We start from the raw sequence: 18,617 nt of genomic DNA on the forward strand, positions 1-18,617 counted from the left end.
TAGGTGGTGCACCAGTTGCTTGAAGTTCAAGAAAGGAACTAGTAGTTACATTGTCGTCGTGTGAAGTAGAGTACATATCTGCTTCTCTTTGTGCATGTCAAGCAACATGGATGGTGAATTTGGTCGAAGAGATTACAGGAAAGAATCATGGAGCGATTACCATGAAGATCGACAACATGTATGTTATCAATTTGGCAAAGAATCTGATAGCGCATGGAAGAAGAAAACACATTGAAATGGGGCTCCATTATCTTCGAGAGCAAGTAGTAAAAGCGAAGCTGAACTTAGAAAACTGCAAAACTGAGAATCAGATTGTAGATATCATGACGAAAGGAGTGCAGGTTGAAGTATCTCATGACGAAAGGAGTGCAGGTCGAAGTATTAAAAAAGTTAACATTTATGATGAATGTAGATAACTTAGACACAATAAATTAGATGGTGTGTTGAATTGTTATTTATGGTGTCGAAGCATGTTGCTGTTGAAACACCCTATTGCCGAGTGTCGAGGAGTTAATCTCGACATTGATTTTTTTACTAAGGCCCAATTTTGTAGTATTAGCAGAATTATGTATTTTGGGCTTTACTTGAGGAGCAAACAATCCCAAAATCTATAAATAGGAAGTAACCCTTATTGATTGTAAGACAACACATAAACTTGCAGTTGCAAAGAATAAATCTCAGTTTGAGAGCAGAAAGTTACTCTGCATAAACTCTTCTTCTTCTCCTTCCCTTACTTTGATAAAACCCTAATTCACTTTCTTCCCCAATTTCTCATCTTTTATTTCTTTCTTCAATTATAAATTGTGCAGCAGAATTTTACATAGGTTTTGGTGAATTTACAACAATGACTCCCATGGACAACCTTTCTTACATATGACTTTCATCCTCTTATTATCATTTTTCTTAAATTTCAGGTTTCTACCTGAATGAATAACATATGTTCTAACCGCCTCTTTAAAGTCTTCCTTAGTAACAAAATAAGTCCCCAATTCCCACCTCTGATCCTCCATTTTTTTGAGCTTGAATGCTTGAAAGTCATCTTTTACAACCTCTTTATCTTCACTATCATACTCTTGGGGTAACTCATCATTATCATATTCCTCAATGTCACTCAAATCTCTAAAGCTTTCCTTTGGAACCTCACCTTCATTCACATCACCCATTGAACCATTACTTTCAACTACTTCTTCCACGTCCCTTTGTTTCCTTGGTCTCCCAACCTTGGCTTTCCCCTTCCCTTTTCCTTTTCCTTTGTCCCTCCTCTTTCCTTTACCTTTGCCCACCCCCTTTCCTTTTCCTCTTCCTTTGCCCTTCCCCTTTCCTTTTCCATCCATTTTATCAACAATAATTTCTTCACCAATTCATATAGCATCCTCATCAGAATCCTTAAAGTTCACATTTAAAGCAGTGTCATCTTCACTACCACCACTATCTTTTTAGTTACATTCCAGTCCCTCATCTTCATCTTCGTTACAAATAAGTCCCTCAACTACATAATCTTTTTGAACACGTACCAGATAAGATGTTCCATCCAATATACCAGTTTCTTGATCATATATCATACAATAAGTGGTTCCCTCCAATGTAATGTTCATTATTGCATCCTCAGACAAAGTGACCCCCTCAAAATTAACACCCTGACATGAATCTTTTTGGTCAATGCCTTCAGTGGTCCCATCCAAATTAACATCTTCACATGAAGATTCTTGGTCAACTGCATCTCTATCTTCTACATCAGTGGTCCCTCCTTCATCAAACTTGTCACCTAGATTATTCAAATATTCAAAAGTATCAAAATCATCAAAAGTTCCTTTTACACCATTATTCAAATCATCTAAGGTGTCATCTTCCAAATTGTCTTCTTCTACACTACTTGGTCCTACATTGTTTTCTAGAGACAATATTGACTCTTTCCCATAAACTGGACGCATGACATATAAATGCACATTCCCATTAATCAGTGCTATCAATTTCATTCTATTTATTCCTGCATCATCTTTCAACAAAACTAACTCATTAATATCCATTGCATCATAATACCACAAACTCTCCACTTTTGGGTATCCTAAATCTTTTAAACCATTAAGAACCTCAAAATAACTACAGAAATCAGGGTCAACTTGTCAAACCTCCTTTAACCCCTTGTAACCTTATCTGTTAAACTCAACAAACATACCCACATGATGGGTAACACACTCAAACCGATCATTCATGACCTAATCATACCAAATAATATAGAAATGAGTCTTTGAAGAAGGAGAAAACTAAATGTTTGTCTTTTAATATAGTAAACACATAATCGTACCTTAGATTGGAAATGAACAATGGTGAAAGTAGATAAGCATCATCTTCTTCGTCACTCCAACTATCGTCGTCTTCATCGCTCAAACTGTCGTTGTCTTCGTCGCTCTAAATCTTCTCATTCGCAGTTAGGGTTTCAGAGAATGAGAGAGTAGAATAATGACCTAGGGTTCGAAGCTGAATAATTTAGATAGAAAAATCTGTTTTTGTTGGTAGGTGAAGAGTTCATAAATGATATTTCTATTTTTGGACCTCATAACACATACTTTAAACTAAAATATATTTATTAATAATTTCAAAAACTAAAATATTATGCTATGTCAATAGTTCCAATATACCACGAGATTTTGCTAATGTTTTTCTAATAGAATTTAATAAAAGGGACTTATAAAATTAACGTAGATGTTTTACGGAGTGGAAGTATAAAGTTTTTGAAATAAGAGACTAAATAAGAATAATAAATTAAGATAAAAGACTAAAAAATGAATTAAACATAAATATTATTATTTGATTGGATAAGAATACCATTATCTAACTAATTTAATGATATCGGAGTATTTAATAAAAAAATATAGGTTGCATCCTTGTGAATGGTCCGTTTGATTTGAAGTTTGAAGGAGCACTCAGTGATTCGTGCCCAATTTATTTGTGGAATTTTAATTTTAATTTTTTCCGTTCAATCAAACTGATGTAAGATTCTCACTCACTCCCCAGTCTACTGTTGCGTCGTAGTCATATGCCTTTTCCTTCCCCAAACCAACCCCTTCCTTTCATTTATTTTTCTTCTTCTTTTTAAATCAACACTCTCATTCCTTCACTTTTCACTCTCTCCATTCCCTTACCATTTTCAGTTTGTTCGTTACAGTTACCGATAAAGTCTGTTATGGCGGAGCAACCGCATACTCTTCCGCCGTCAGTAGAGAAACTAGTTAAACAAATTTGCATCGAACAATCACTGCAATGTCAACTTGAACCTATAGCCAAACGACGCCTAGTTGCAATCGGAGAACAACTAGCTATTGATCTTCTTAAGCAAATTTCCAACTCTAAAATTCGAAACCTTAATGCTCTCATTATGTACATGCTTAAACAACCTCCTTACTCTCTCTCGCCTTCAATACCTCCTACTCCGTCACGTCCATCACCATCACGCCGGTCACCCTCACCATCGCCACTTCTAGCATTTCCTCCATCTTCCTCTTCCGGTGTTCTAACGGCGTTAGGAGAATTAGAGTTTCGAAAATCCTTTCTGCTACTAAGTTATGCTGGAAGGTACTAATAACTAAAACCTCTTCAAAGTTTATAGTTAGTTTTAATAATAAATTTTTTAATTTAATTTGTGTTTTTTTTTTGTTGGTGATGTTACAGAAGGAGTATTGAAGATGTTGTGACTGCTGATTATGTAAGAAGCTTGAAGGACTTGCCAATGAAAACTTTCGAGAATGAGATATGGGAAGCTGTGGGGAAAAAATTCGTTGATCGTCCTAGTGATCGCCAACTGGTAAAAAATCATCTTATTATCATGAATGTTAAACAGTTATGGTAGTTCTAGATTTTGGTTTAGTAATGCTAGTGCTTTGAAATTGAGTGAAATAGTGTTAGGGTAAAATGATGTTACCGGTCGTTAGTTGGTCCAGTGGTGATTGGCGCTGGAGTTGATAGAAAGAACTACGGTTCCATAACAATTTGGGTATAAGTATTGTCATGGATAAAACATTATGACAAAAGTTGATTTATGTAGCAGATCTCACTTAGGAGGATAAGACTTGATTGTTGTTGTTGTTGATTTATTATAAAATAAAATATGCTGGTAAATGATGTTGAATAGATTTTTTACTTTATTTGAAAAACTCTTTTCGTTTAAATCTCAAACCCACATAAATAGATTTTGTTTTAACACTAGCACTTCAGCTAGCATGCGGCCACCACTATAACATTCACGATCACGACCACCACTTTGATCACATATGACCCGGTTTTAACTTGTCATAATATTGAATATAGTGGCAGTAATGGCGTTATATATCGAGTAGTTGAATTTTAATAAGCATTATTTTCCAAGATACACGATTTGTACAAAATATTGTAAAATAGTAGCCGTAGAAACGTAATAAGCATAGACTGATGTTTCCACGATCCAGAATTTAAAATGCTGATATGAGTACTCTGGAACTCACTCAACATATTCTTTATTGTTGAATACAGTTTGAGTGGGTCAAATTGCTTCAATAATGGGTCACACCAAATAAAAAATGAGAACTATATGATTTAGTGAAACTCATGTGATTTTCAGCCTCTATGAGTGTGTTAACAAATTCGTGTTGGAGATTGTGTTGCAACTACTGCATATTACCCGATCTTGAAACTAGATTCTAGTTATCTACTTTTAGGAGTCTTTCTCAATACACGATGCCCATAAGTGTCTGTTTTGTATTCAATTTTGACAATCTCGTGTTGACTATTTATAGCAGCAAATATTAACTCTGGTTTCTCTCTGCAGTATAATGAATGGGATTCTGGCAGGACACCTATATACCAGTGCTATGTTTCTGCAAATGGGAGCTTGAGCTTCAAGGTTTGTATGTCTTTCTCTTCCTTTTGATTTGTGTACTGTGAAATTTTTGTCTTTGTCATTGTAACTGTTTCGCTATTCATTGCCTTTGATGCTATGAACACTTTTTATTTTATAGAAGTATAATAGTATTAACAATGATAATAATTAATGCATTAGAGTTATTGTCCTGAATCAATAAACTTTATTCAGAATTTTACACAGTCAATATTTTAATTGCTTATTCAACTGGCTATTTTGATACTAAATGAGGTTTATTTTATTTATTGCCTTTGGTTGAATTATTCAGGGCCCTATTTTGCAACACACGCGAACACACCTGCAGAAGTCTCTAGGTGATGACAATGTTTTGCTTGTTAAATTCGCTGATCCTCAGATTGCAAAGAAATCAAAAACCAGTGTTCAAGAAGCTGCCAATCACTATGGGAAGTTTGGAAAAGAAGGGATCCATGTTGGGCTTCGTTTGTATCGATTTTTTGGTAATCCTGTTACTTTCTAGTTTTAAATCGATTTTTTTAGTAATCCTGTTAATTGCTAGTTTTAAATTTTTTCTTAAGCCTTCTTAGGGTTTCTACTTTCTGTGATATTGAATCCATGTAATTTTTTTATCTGATTAAGATGTAAATAGTTTGGGAAAATTGTATTTTTCATTTAGTATGTGCAACATATGGTCTAGGCTGCAAGTTTACAACCCGTCCAATCTGCTATTGCATCTGTTTTCCTCCCATGTTGTGATTCATTATACTCTCTGCGGATTTCTCTGTAGTCTTACACTTGTATAGTAATTTTTTTAAACACATTTCTGAATTTTGCTTGCTCAATAATGTTCTTTAATTATATGTGATCCAAACTATCATGCATTGAGTTAATTTGTATGGAAGCTACAACTCTATTGTGTACTTTATATATAAGTTTACATTATCACAGTCTCAAATTTGAAAATATTGTTCAATTAGATATAGTTATAGGTTCTGTAGGATTGCGTGTACTTCCTCAAGTTAATTTTTATGACTTGGTGAATATGCATGTCTTCACTTCTCTCAACCTTGCGTTGCTATAGGGTCATTTCAGTCATTGGCTGCGAAAAGCATTCTTCAATCATCACATTGTCATGGTCTTGTGAGATGCTGTCTCTTGAGATGTTAACGAAACTACTAGTGACATAAATACATGTTTTTAAATTTTCTACCGATTGAACAGTTTTCAAAGATGGTGGAAAGGAAGAGAAGAAGAAGGATTCAACAACTTCATCAGTCAAATGTTATTTTATTAGGACAGAATCATATTGTTCTGCAGATGAGAGGGCATCTTACCTTTTGACAAATAAGACAATGTTTGAATCTAGATCTTTATTTATGCATGCACACATGTTACCTAGCGTTGACAAGTATATGGCTAGGTATGATATTTGTGTTGATCCTATCTTTTAGAGTTTCTTTATGTTTTCCTTCATCCACTTCCTCAAAATAGATTTGACCCCATGACTAACCTCATAGTTAATTAGGTTCTCTCTCATTCTATCAAAGACCTTTAAGCTTAATATTGACTTGGCAACTGTGAGTGTCCAAACAATACCAGATGTACAATGCCAGGTATAGTCAATATTTAAGTCACCTAATAAGGTTTTATAATTTATGTCACGCTTTCATCAAAATATTTTGATTTGTTGTAATTTCTTTTTGCTGGTTTAGGATGGAAATGGCATTCCTGTCTCTCATAATGAGAAACCATGTATTCTCACAGACGGAACTGGGTTCATCTCAGAAGATTTGGCGGTATGCTGCCCTAACAATGTTGCAGCAGGAACAAACTTGAATAATACATATATTAAGGTCTCTTTTCTCTCAATTTTTCTTTTACTTTTTCTTTTAGACAAAACTTCATAAGTTTTAGACATGATTATGATTATAACAAAACTTATTTAGACAAAACTTCATTTCATCATAATCATTTACCGGCTTCTTTTACTTTCTCTAACTAACTAAGTTTTCTTGATTCTCATGTTTATACTACTCTTTTGCAAGGATAAATTATGAGTTTTGTCTATTTGTTGAGATATGAATGTGATTTACAAAATATTGGTGGATAATTATGGTTAAACTTTGATAACCACATGCTCAACAAGTCACTCAGTTTAAATATTATGAGTTCGTAATATAAAACGATGGAGAAATAGAAGGGGATGTAAATTGTCGAATTAAAGCTGAGTGGCTGAAATGGAGGAGGACTTAAGGGGTTTTATGTGACACAAAGGCACCACTAAAGCTGAAGGAAATTTTTTATCGAACTGCAGTAAGACTTGCAATGTTGTATGGGACAAAATGTTGGACGGTTAAAAATCAACATGAGAATAAAGTAAGTGTAGTGGAGATGTGGATGTTGCGTTGAATGAGTGGTAAGACTAAACATGATAAGATTAGAAATGACAATATCAGAGAGAGTGTTGGTGTAACACCTATAGTAGAAAAGATAGTGGAAAATAGACTTAGGTGATTTTGGGATGTAGAGAGAAGACCTGTACATCCTGTGGTAAGGAGAGTAGATCAGATGGAGAGGAGTCAAACAGTTAGTTAGAAGTAGAGGAAAACGTAGAAAAACTATTAGAGAAGTTATTGAGAAAAATCTCGAGATTAACAATTTGGATATAAGTATAGTCCTTGATAAAACATTATGGTGGAAATTGATCCATGTAGCGGACCCCACTTAATGAGATAATGCTTGGTTGTTGGTAATCTTCATGTTCTTTTCTGTTCATATACAATTGCACATGATAAAAATGACGAAAATGATTCTTCTACTGTACCTGCTGTCTTTTATACACTCAGAATTATTATTGCTAATCAATATTTTTGGACAAAATGAGTTATTTATAAATGCTATGCTATCTTTGTTAGTAAACCACTTTTTTCTTTTATTTTGCTCCTAAATTTCTCTCTATAACTTAAATTTCAATTTGCATGTGGTCAGATATATTTCAATGAAATTTATGATCTAATTACTTTTTTTCTTTGCTTCTGCGCTATATGGCTTCTCTCAGGACATCTCCAATCTGGTTGAACTTGGGGATACGAGTAATGCTACGGGAGAAACAGCACTCAGCACACATCAGCCAGTAGATGCTTTGTTTTCTTTAGCCTGTTTCTTATTTCAGTTACATGTTCTATATGCATACATTTGGAATATGCATGGACATCACTATAATATAACTTTTTATTTTTCCTCATCCTATTGTTAAGCCACTGCTGATTCAGTGCCGTCTCTTTCACATGGGTTGTGCAATGAAGGGTACTCTTTTGGTTAACAAAAAGGTATAGAAGTACATTTTGGAAGACCTAGTTTATTTCTAAGTTTGTGTTGACTGGTTTTGAAGCTTTCATGGTTAAGTTTTAAAATAATTATTTGTATTTTGTCATTATTTCTTTGTATTATATGGACGTCATCCAATATAATTTAGGAGCTTGGAATTTAGTATGGCAAAATGGATAAGATTAGCAATATGTTTATTTAATAATTAACACTATAATTTTGGTGGTCATTAGAGAAGTATGTGAGAAGTTTTGTTGAACTGTATAATCTAACATTGAACACCATAATGCATATTGGTCTGTATTAGAGTAGTATCAGTAACTACTGAGGATTAGTTACTGTGCCAGCTGTCTCTGACAGCTGTAAGTCTTAACGCTGTCCAGTAGATTTTTCTTTCAAGTTTGGGAATTACATTGATATCACAGAATTCTGAAATCTTTAACCATTTCAAGAGTTGATAATTCAGAAAGTTTTCGTCGTTTTGTTAATAAGCTTCTTTTGGACTTGTTTGTATTTTAGTCATTTCTTATTTAGCTATGCAGCTATTGACTATGATATTGCATCTTCAAATCTTGAAGCTTCCTCCGAGAACAATACAGGTTCGGCCTTCAATGATCAAAGTTGAAACAGATCCGAGCCTTTCAAATACTCAGAGCTTAAATTCGCTGGAGGTGGTAACTACAAGGTATTTCATCTTTTCAATTTAGCCGGGTTGATATCATCCACTCTTGCGGCTAGGGTGTTAGTTGGGGGAATGTATTGATCATAATAATACTTGTTGACATGATGGATTAAATTGATGCCTATTGAAAGGTGGAGGCATAACTTTGTTTATAATTACATAACACATTCTAATATCTGTATATGGGCTTTCTAACCTTGATACAATATCTGTTTAATTACATAATCTAACACAACAAATCTGCCTTCCAAAAATGATATACCGTCACGAATAATTCGCGATGGATCACTTTAGTTTTACATTAACAGGAGCATATCATTGGGTAGACATATGCATTTTCAGGTTTCACCATGCATGGACCAATTGCTTGTGCCCTTTAGTCTGGCATACAACTCACATGGTTTACCCGGTTAAAGCAGGAATCTCATAAGAATAAAATGGAATAGAAGGCATTTTTTATTTATCAAGAACCATTAAAACCTTTTCACATTAGGTGAGATCAGATACTTTGGTCTGTTTTTATCATCCGGAGGGAAATTTATGTGGGGCTATAGTTCATTTACTTCTCTTAGTAGATACGTTATCATTGATACTGATCTGCTGATTCTAAGTTGCCTAACCAACTTGTTTAATGCTAAAAGTTGTTTGGAGCTAGACTAACCTTTTGTATTCATGAGTGCAGAATGTTTTTTTGTTTGAGAAACAAACTGATATGAAGCCTCCTCCATGTTTCAGCCACAAACCAAATAGAGCATATTTATCTAAAAATTTGATCGCACTTCTAAGCTACGGAGGAGTTCCAAATGAATTCTTCATGGATGTACTTAAGAGTAATTTAGAAGATTCCGACCATATCTATACCAATAAGCGTGCTGCTCTCAGAGGTAGTTTTCTTAAGTACTTCTAGTTACCAATTATTAATGCACACTGGTCATATTTAAGATAAGATGCTGTTTACTGGGTTGAGTTTAATTGTTCTACTACCTAAAATTCGTCAAAATCCCCCTTAACAGTGGCTTTCAATTGTTGATGCACTCGCAGCTTCTGTCAACCATGGTGAGATGGATGAATACAATGCAGCAGGAATGCTTTTATGTGGGATTCCTCTTGATGAACCATTTCTTCAGCATTATCTATCTAGGCTTGTAAAAGCCGAAAAAAACAAGCTCAGAGGAGGGAAAATATATTTAGAAGATTGTTTCTATGTGATGGGAACTGTTGATCCCACAGCAAACCATTGCCTGAAAGAGAATCAAGTTTGTATTATTCAGTAAGCATGAATATCCTATCCAGACTCCTCTCTTCCACCTGTCCCCATTCTGTTATGCTCCCTCTTCTCATTCCCTCCATGTGTGTCCTTTCAATCATATTCAACCATGTGTACTAGTTAGCTTTTATTATGAAAATGATGTTTGAAACTCAAACTATCAGGCCTGTGTTGAGTGTTGACTGGTTCAACCTTTTTTTTTCTTGGTAGTGAAAATGGCCAAATTACTGGAGATGTGCTGGTTTATCGAAATCCAGGTTTACATTTTGGGGACATTCACATAATGCAGGCCACACATGTGGATGGATTAGAATCTTATGTTGGCCATGGCAAATATGCGATTTTTTTCCCATGTGTTGGACCCCGCTCTGTAGCAGATGAGATAGCTGGAGGTGATTTTGACGGTGACATGTACTGGGTGTCAAAAAATCCTCAGGTTTCAATTTCAGTTTTAAAGCCTTCGTTGCATTTTTATTTGATCTATTATTAATATCGAAAGAATTGTGCTTTATATATATATATATGGCTGTTAATATTTTTCTCAAATCCATGAAGACATTATACTATATCTTCTTATTGAATAGTATTGTCTAGCTTCCCCGGAACCATTTTTAAAGGCGTAATATATTAAATTGAATATGGTCATCAAACTCGATCTGTTTAACTTAGAATATTTGCCATCTTATAAATAGAGTTCAATTCAAAAAGTATATACTTGAATTTGTATCTGATTAAAGATTATTTTAGAGCAAGTGGCAATGTGGATTGCAATGGGGAAAATGACATATTGACTGTATCTTTATCCACCTATTTTCACCAAATTGTTGCTCATAATTTTTCTTCACGTACTTTTACATTACATTGAATAATTATGTTGACATCACCTTGTATTTTTGTTGTCTGATGTTTTCTTTGGAAATACTTAAAGCTGGAATTCGTAATTAATTTTACATCAACCATTTATCTTTTGAAATGTTTCAGCTGTTGCAATATTTCAAGAAGAGTGACCCTTGGAAGGAAAGTTCACCATGCAATTCTGTAAGATTGAGTTCTAGTGTTAAAAAGCCAAGTGAGCTTTTAGCCGTGGAACTTGAGGAAGAACTTTTTAAACTATTTCTGGAAACTCGGTTTCAATCAAGGTGGGTGTTACATTGTATATAAAATTCCAAAACTGTATATGTCTTACCAAGATTAAAGTAATTGTCGTATATGTCAAATTGATAGTAAGAGTTTTCTCAGTTTTAATTTTATGACCCATACCCGAATTTTTTTCCCTTCTCTTTCCAGTAGCACAATAGGTATAGCAGCTGACAGTTGGATGGCACTCATGGATCGCCTTTTGATATTAAGAAATGATAGAACTAAAGAAAGGGAGCAGCGGCAAGTAACGGAAAATATACTTAAGTTGATTGATATATACTATGAGGCATTAGATGCTCCTAAGAAAGGCGGAGCAAAGGTTAGTTCTGTATTATTCTTCATTTGCAATACACTCTGCCTCTGTATTATTCTTCATTTACATTTACATTTACAATCATCCTAGGAAGCATTGACACGAAAACGTATACCGGACATGACACTGTTGACACCGTTAATAATTTGAAAAAATAAAATAATTGTATGTAACTACACATGTCGGTGTCAAACGGTAGACACACCTTCAATTTGAAAAGCCAGTGCTACATAGCCATCATCACCTCTGTCTACCTTGAGTAATTCTTAGGAGTCCACAAATTTGAGTACCACTTTACCTAACTTGAACTTTCAACAACAGATCCAAGTCCCAAATGATTTGACTGTAGAAATGTACCCACACTATATGGAAAGGGACAGATCATTCACTTCAACCTCGATCTTAGGTTCAATATACGACGAGGTTTGCAGATGGCAAACTACTGATACGTCGGGAAATGGTGAGCACTCTATTACGCCCGTGCTATGCTAATTAATTACCAATCCATTTTCAAGTGTTTTTGACCTTTTTCTTCTTATCCATGTGCCATCAGAAATTAGAAAACTTCCCTGTTTTGATGTTGAAATACCCATGCATTGTATGAAAAAGTGGGAAGCATTCTATAAGGAGTATAGGAAGGACATGAGTATTGCCCGCAGTGACGTATCTAAGTCCAAAGACGAAGAGGCTGCTCAAGTCATTAAGATCTATAAGCAGGTAAACGTTTTTTGGTTAAAAAAAGTTTAGTCCTTATAAATATGAAAGCGACTAACATATTCAAACCATATTTTTTCAAATTTTCTTTCACTAGACATTCCCATTTTTGAGATGCTGATTGGAATCTCTTTTTCAGAAATTTGATGATGATGCTAACATAGAGGATCTTTCGAAGAACATTAGTGATATTTATAATGAGGCTTTGGCTTTGTATCACGTTGCTTATGACTATGCTATTCAAGTAAAAGATGTCGCTAGATGTGGCTTTGTTTGGAAGGTTGCTGGTTCAGTTCTCATTAGGTTTTATGCAGAACAACAATATCAAAAGACTTTGATATGTAATCCATTTGTATTGCGTGAGATTTTTGGTTCATGAAATGCATTAACTTAAGTTAGCTGTATATATTATAATTTTCTTCAGGGGTGTAAGCGGATCATGAAAAATCAATTAAATCGATAATCCAAACAAAATCGAAAAAAAAAACAGATTGTGTTTGGTTTGGTTCAAAAATCTAACCAAACTAATAAAAACCAATGTGGTTTGGTTTAGTTTTCGGTTTTAATTTTTAGGAATCGACAAATTGATGAGCCGAACGGATGATTATAAATATCTATTTTATCTTTTATCTAGTCCATTATTAAGCTTTTAGATTTCTTCCCAACCTTCTAATGTCAAGTGCCAATTTCTTATTCCATAGTGAACTTAATTCTTAATGCAATAAAAATGAGGAATTTCTTAACACACCATAGATACTTCTTAGCCACCACATGAAATTATTTAAATGTCTCCAGTCTTGGAGATGCATTTCCGAACGCACTTATTTTTGAATAAACATTGAAATATTTCGGAGATGCATCGTTAGAATAATTTTAAACATTCAATACAACCAACTCAAAAACCATTTACATTTGAATTGTACTGGAGATGCATATCCGTGGATATTTCGGATATACATCTTTGGAATGTATCAGAACAGATATTTAATGCTATAAGTTGTTTATTTGTGTTAAGATGAAGAATAACGTATGATCGAAAAAAAATTGACGTATATAATAATAAGAGACTATTACTGCGTGTGTCAAAAATAAAATAGCAATACATGTCAATCGAGATCCAAAATGTAGTAAGATCGTCAAAATAAAGTACAAACTATAGTACTACAACAAAACAATAAGAGACTACTATTGTGTGTGTCTGACAACATCTCCTCTACCTCTTATGCCTGCTCTATCTCCTCGGCCATCAATCCCCCTGTCCTCTGGTGATGTCTCTGGTACAACAGTGCCCCATGTGCCTCTGCCATGATGACATCTAGGACCCACCTGACACCAGACCCATCAGGGAAGATACCCTTGTCAATGCCTGTCCTCGCAATCTCCACAATGAGACGACACTTAGGCAAAACATCATCAGTATGATCTAGCTGAGCCTGGTCCTCCTCTAGTATCTCCTGATGAGCTGGTCTCGGCGGATCTCCTAAAGTAGTATGCATCATGTATGGATGTGACATCTTGAAGAACCATCTGATGTACCCTTCGACATAGCTCCAGTCACTCACAGCTATGGTAGCCCATGCCTCCTCTGATACTAGATGACTCTCATAATCAAACATCTCCTCCATCTGTCTACGAGTAAAGGCAGGAGGAACAGAGATAACAGGTCGTTTGAGAATGGTCTGAGTGTAGCCGAATTGCCGCATGACGCGCTCGGGCAGATGAGGAGCAGTGATACGCGATTCGCAGGCCAACCATCTAGAGTATAGCACTATCTCGTCAAATGGTCGCATCTTACAGTGATCAACGTAGCTGTTGAAGTGCATGTCCTCAGCAACCAAACTATCAAGATATACTCTGAAAGGCTCGACCGTCTGGTTCCCTCTGAGCGGGATAAAAACAGTAGCATGCGACATAACCCCAGTGTACTCATGCACACTCGCTCAGCCAGCGATGCGCGGGAAGTGTTGGAGGATCCAAGCCTAAAATAAAAAAGTTTGGAACACACGAATCATCGACAATGGTTTTACAAATATGAAATGAAAATGCCAAAAAACATTCAAAGATCAAGAATTATTAACATTAATAGTGTCACGTTGCATGTGACCTGCTTTGTCTTCCACAAACAACCCTATCTCAACTTCAAATACAGGTGTCGCATCACGCGAAAAACCGGCGGGAAACAAGAACAACAGAGCCGCCACCGTGCGTTATTTATCCCAAAAGAGGGAAAGAAAACGCTCAGAGTAAACCTGGGAAGAACATGGTCTCGCGACCAGAGAGAATGGGATCGGGAGTCGGTTATGCGAAGGGAAGGTATTAGCACCCCTACGCATCCGTCGTACTCGACGGGATCCACGCACAATAGGAAGGAAAATGGTTGCTAAAACACTGCTCAAACACACACACACTGGCTGGAAGAGACACAAGAAAACAAACAAGACTGACTCGGCAGGATGTCGCATCCTGGGCCTACTTAGTCTATCAGGCATAGACATCAGAGTCGAAGTAGTTCGGACTGGGGAAACGACCCATGCTCGCTAGGATATCGCATCCTATGCATACGTATCTCCTCGGACGAGAGAAGAATCAGAGCATTCGTAGCTCGGCTGACACGCACACAAACAAACACACAAAGGCAAACGTGGAGCCTGAATGCCAATCACTGGACTTACATCAGCATCCGAACCTAAACACACACAAAGAGGCAAACGTGGAGCTTGAACGCCAATCACTGGACTTACATCAGCATCCGAACCAAAACACACGCACACTGGAACCCAAATGCCACTCAATGGACTTACATCAGCTTCCAAGCACACAACAAGACAAAACAAAGACACAGGCGCCCGGAGAGATCTGCTCATCTCCTGCCTACGTACCTCATCTGGTATGAGGATCAGGGCGACGTAGTTCCCCTACAGAGGGATAAAGGACTAGCCTAACCAGATAACAGAGGGAGACACAACTAGGGAGACTACGACTCGAGCCTAGATGTTATCATGCAAAATCATCCCTAAGTTAAGGTTTCTAGCTAACTGGCACAGGGAGCCAGCCTATCCTAATCATGACTCGCACAGGAAGCAAGCCACACACACACTTAACTTGCACAGGAAGCAAGCCAAGCAAAACCTAACTTGCACAGGAAGCAAGTCTAAACTATCCCTAACTTGCACAGGAAGCAAGTCAAACAAACATACAAGCACAGATAGCACACACTATACACAAGCAAGTGGCTCAAACAAGGGTTAGGTTTTAGTCGAGGGGTCATATCAACCTCAACAAACAAACCTCTGGAACTGGGTGGATGTGCTCTTAACCTTGCCATTGAGGGGCTAAGGTGAAGCAGATGAAAGGTGAGTGAAGATAAGACTTCACAACTCTTATCCCTGGCCTGGGAGAGCTTAAGACAAGAATGTGTGGGTTCAGAAAGTGGGAACCCTTCTACACATTTAAAACTGACTCAACTGTACGATTGTACAAGATCTTGGGTTTGTATCTGCAATGCATCAACACAGTGGTGTGAGCAAAGCAGATGACACACAGAATAGCAGGGGATAGGTTGCTTATCCCTTGGTTCTGCCAATTGCCTCTTCACTTAGGAGGTCTTTGACTCTGTACAAGGACAAATTAAACATCCACAAACATTGCCTCTTAAGGAGGACTTCAGACAGTTGCCTGGCCAAGTAACAGGCCAGGTCTTCCAGACTACATGAAGTTAGGAAGTTGTACCTCAATGCAAATTGCTTATACAAGCAAAGCAAAGCAAAAGTTCACAAGGAACTGAGCAACTAAAAGCACCTGAAATCAGTCAAGCACAGTTAGTATACAAGTCAAAGTTAAATCAAAATGAAACAGATATCAACCAGTCAACACAAACAAGCTAAGTGTGCAATGCACAAGGCTCAAGGCATGTGAGCCAAGCAACCTACAAAACAAAGAGGTTAGCTCATGATAATCAAATGAACTCAATCAAGTTGTAATGATCTCTTTGAAGCATTTGTAGCTTAACCTGAAAACATGAACTCAAACATAAGCCACAGGACCACTAGGACGAGCCTAGGGTCAAAAATCAATGAGAAAGTCAAAACAGCAAGCAATGTCCAATCAAGATCAAATTCAAACATTTAGGAAGCAAACCCAATTGGTTTCATGTTTATATCATGCATCATCATCATTTCATAAGCAAAAGAAGTCAAAGCATGGCAAATGAGAGCTCATAGAAGTCAACAGCAAGACTTAACTCAAAAGCAATCTCAAACATTTCCAAAAATCATCAAATAAATCATGATCAATCCTAACACATAGCATGGTAAGCATGTCAAATTTCATCACATTTGGACAAGTGGAAGGCAGTCAATAAAAATCAGAAAGTCAAAGCAATTTTGAACATGCTTAAGGAAGTCAACCAAACATGCATCAACTTGAAAAATTCATAAATCAGTGATGGTGTATGATAAATGAATGGGACTAAACCCATGGCAAAGCTTAAGATGTCTAGTTATCTCATGTAAAATTTCATGTCCACCTAATAAAGTATGAGAATTTCACAAATGAAATGGGGACATGTGTCACAAAAAGTCAACATAAGACCAAACAGGGGAGAAAATCCCAAACAATTAGGAAATGCCACAAATAATTCCAAAAAAAATCACATGTGAACTAGACATACAAGAGTAGGTTCATGCAAAAATTCACATCAATTGGAGGTCAAGAAGCATGGTATCAAAAATCATGAAGTTGCACATCAATGGTGTGACACAAATTGTCACACCCTAATTCAAAATTTCATAACTCAACAACCAGCAATGATAAATTCACAAACTCTACACCAAAATCACCATGAATGTGTCTAGTTTAAGCACAAAAAATTTGGGGGCCATTGGATAAAGCATCATCATTTCACAAATGTTTTGGCAAAGTGTACAAAATATGAGCACATGTCACAAACCCTAATACCAATTAAAATCCATTGATCACAAAATTCTGGAAAAATTATGATAAAAAAGTAGATATCATGATGAAGATAATGCAAAAATTCCCACTGGATTTGGAATTAAAATGAACAAGTTATGAATTTTGCAAAATTGATGATCAAAGTGAAATAATATGTGAAATTAAAATGAATTAATTGGAAATATTAAGACCGAGAATGGCAATTGGTAATTCCGGGGTCACTTAAATGAAACGGTGCGTAGCACCCCCTGGACGTGGCAAGCAATGATTCGTCATGGGCCATGGCACAGTAACAACAACATGCATAAACGTCCAAATGCAGAAAAACACGATTCAAAAGAAAAAATTCTGGGTTTCTAGGGTTTTAGCACTGTAGCTTCATCCTCATTCAAATCATGAAGAACAAAATCTCCAGAAATCATGGATACGCATACCAATCGAACAATCAAACCAAGCACAGTCAAAATATAACAATCATATGTCCTGGATCGAGCTAACAAAAGAGTAACAAGCACAAACATGTTTCATCATCAAACTTAAACATAGCATAACTTTCAAAATAGCCAACCATTTTCAGTGGTTCAAGTTCCAAAATGACCAGCATAAAAAGCTCTACACAAAGCATTGCATGATTTAGAGAAAAGAGCGACTTGAGTTCTTACTTGATTTTGAAGAAATCAACGAAACAGTGTTGTTTGTGTGTTGTAAGCTCAAGCAGATGAAGCTTGTGGTTTGAAATGATGAATGGAGAGTGGTTTGTGGCTCAACAACCCTTGGAAATGCTCAAATCGGATTCCACCATTGATGTGTGCTTGGTAAAACAGAACATGAAGATGCTGTTACAGCAGAAAAACGAAGCTTGCCATGGTCTCAAGATTGATGGTAGATGGTAAAACAAACAAGGTAGCTCGTGGTTCTTTGGAAGTTTTGGCCAGAAAAATGCAAAATGAGAAAATGAGATTTTTTGAGAGAATGAGTTTTCTGTTTTGAATGTGTGGCTGCTAGGGTTTCATTTAGCAGAAAAATGATGTTTAAATACTCTGTTTAAAAGTACAAATCACAATCCATGAAAAGGTGGGATGTAGTTGTTGAAAGATGTACTTTTGTCCAATTTTCAAGCAACTTGGGAATGGCTATATGTACTGCACGAAAATGACTTGGTTCATGTCACAAATGCATTTTCAGAACATGTTTGGTTGGTAGAATTGATTAGAAATGGTTAATTTTGAAACTCACTTTTGTACCACACTTGAAATTAATTCATGCAAGTCCAAAAATGCCATTTTGATTGGTGAAGTTTTGGTACATGAAAATTACATTTTTGGAAAGAGGAGGTCAAATGTGACTTGTTGGAAAAAACCTCACCAAA

The 18,617-nt window shown here is 36.1% G+C and overlaps 2 protein-coding genes across 2 annotated transcripts; one reads left to right on the forward strand and one right to left on the reverse strand.

The window, feature by feature from the left end:
- Positions 1–1,436: 1,436 nt before the first annotated feature.
- LOC127092818 (uncharacterized) lies at positions 1,437–2,027 on the reverse strand. Its single transcript, XM_051031713.1, has one exon. It carries the CDS (start codon positions 2,025–2,027, stop codon positions 1,437–1,439), a length of 591 nt encoding a protein of 196 aa, XP_050887670.1.
- An 880-nt stretch (positions 2,028–2,907) lies between these two features.
- On the forward strand, positions 2,908–12,718 carry LOC127117693 (probable RNA-dependent RNA polymerase 5). Its single transcript, XM_051047788.1, has 18 exons — positions 2,908–3,573; positions 3,670–3,802; positions 4,802–4,876; positions 5,163–5,352; positions 6,074–6,272; positions 6,378–6,465; positions 6,565–6,705; positions 7,911–7,985; positions 8,110–8,181; positions 8,758–8,864; positions 9,597–9,745; positions 9,903–10,131; positions 10,339–10,564; positions 11,110–11,267; positions 11,416–11,587; positions 11,903–12,041; positions 12,135–12,298; positions 12,435–12,718. Exons 1-18 carry the CDS (start codon positions 3,185–3,187, stop codon positions 12,672–12,674), a joined length of 2,946 nt encoding a protein of 981 aa, XP_050903745.1. The 5' UTR covers positions 2,908–3,184; the 3' UTR covers positions 12,675–12,718.
- The last annotated feature ends 5,899 nt before the right edge of the window (positions 12,719–18,617 follow it).

The sequence above is a fragment of the Lathyrus oleraceus genome, chromosome 1, assembly GCF_024323335.1.
Source record: "Lathyrus oleraceus cultivar Zhongwan6 chromosome 1, CAAS_Psat_ZW6_1.0, whole genome shotgun sequence".
Taxonomy (NCBI): Eukaryota; Viridiplantae; Streptophyta; class Magnoliopsida; order Fabales; family Fabaceae; genus Lathyrus; species Lathyrus oleraceus.

Excerpts from the sequence above, each read along its gene's own strand:
- LOC127117693 (XM_051047788.1), top strand. The coding sequence starts at position 3,185 with ATGGCGGAGCAACCGCATACTCTTCCGCCGTCAGTAGAGAAACTAGTT. Across the intron at positions 8,182-8,757 it reads CTCTTTTGGTTAACAAAAAG|CTTCCTCCGAGAACAATACA; the intron begins GTATAGAAGTAC and ends CAAATCTTGAAG. Across the intron at positions 8,865-9,596 it reads CTGGAGGTGGTAACTACAAG|CCACAAACCAAATAGAGCAT; the intron begins GTATTTCATCTT and ends TCCATGTTTCAG.
- LOC127092818 (XM_051031713.1), bottom strand. The coding sequence starts at position 2,027 with ATGGATATTAATGAGTTAGTTTTGTTGAAAGATGATGCAGGAATAAAT.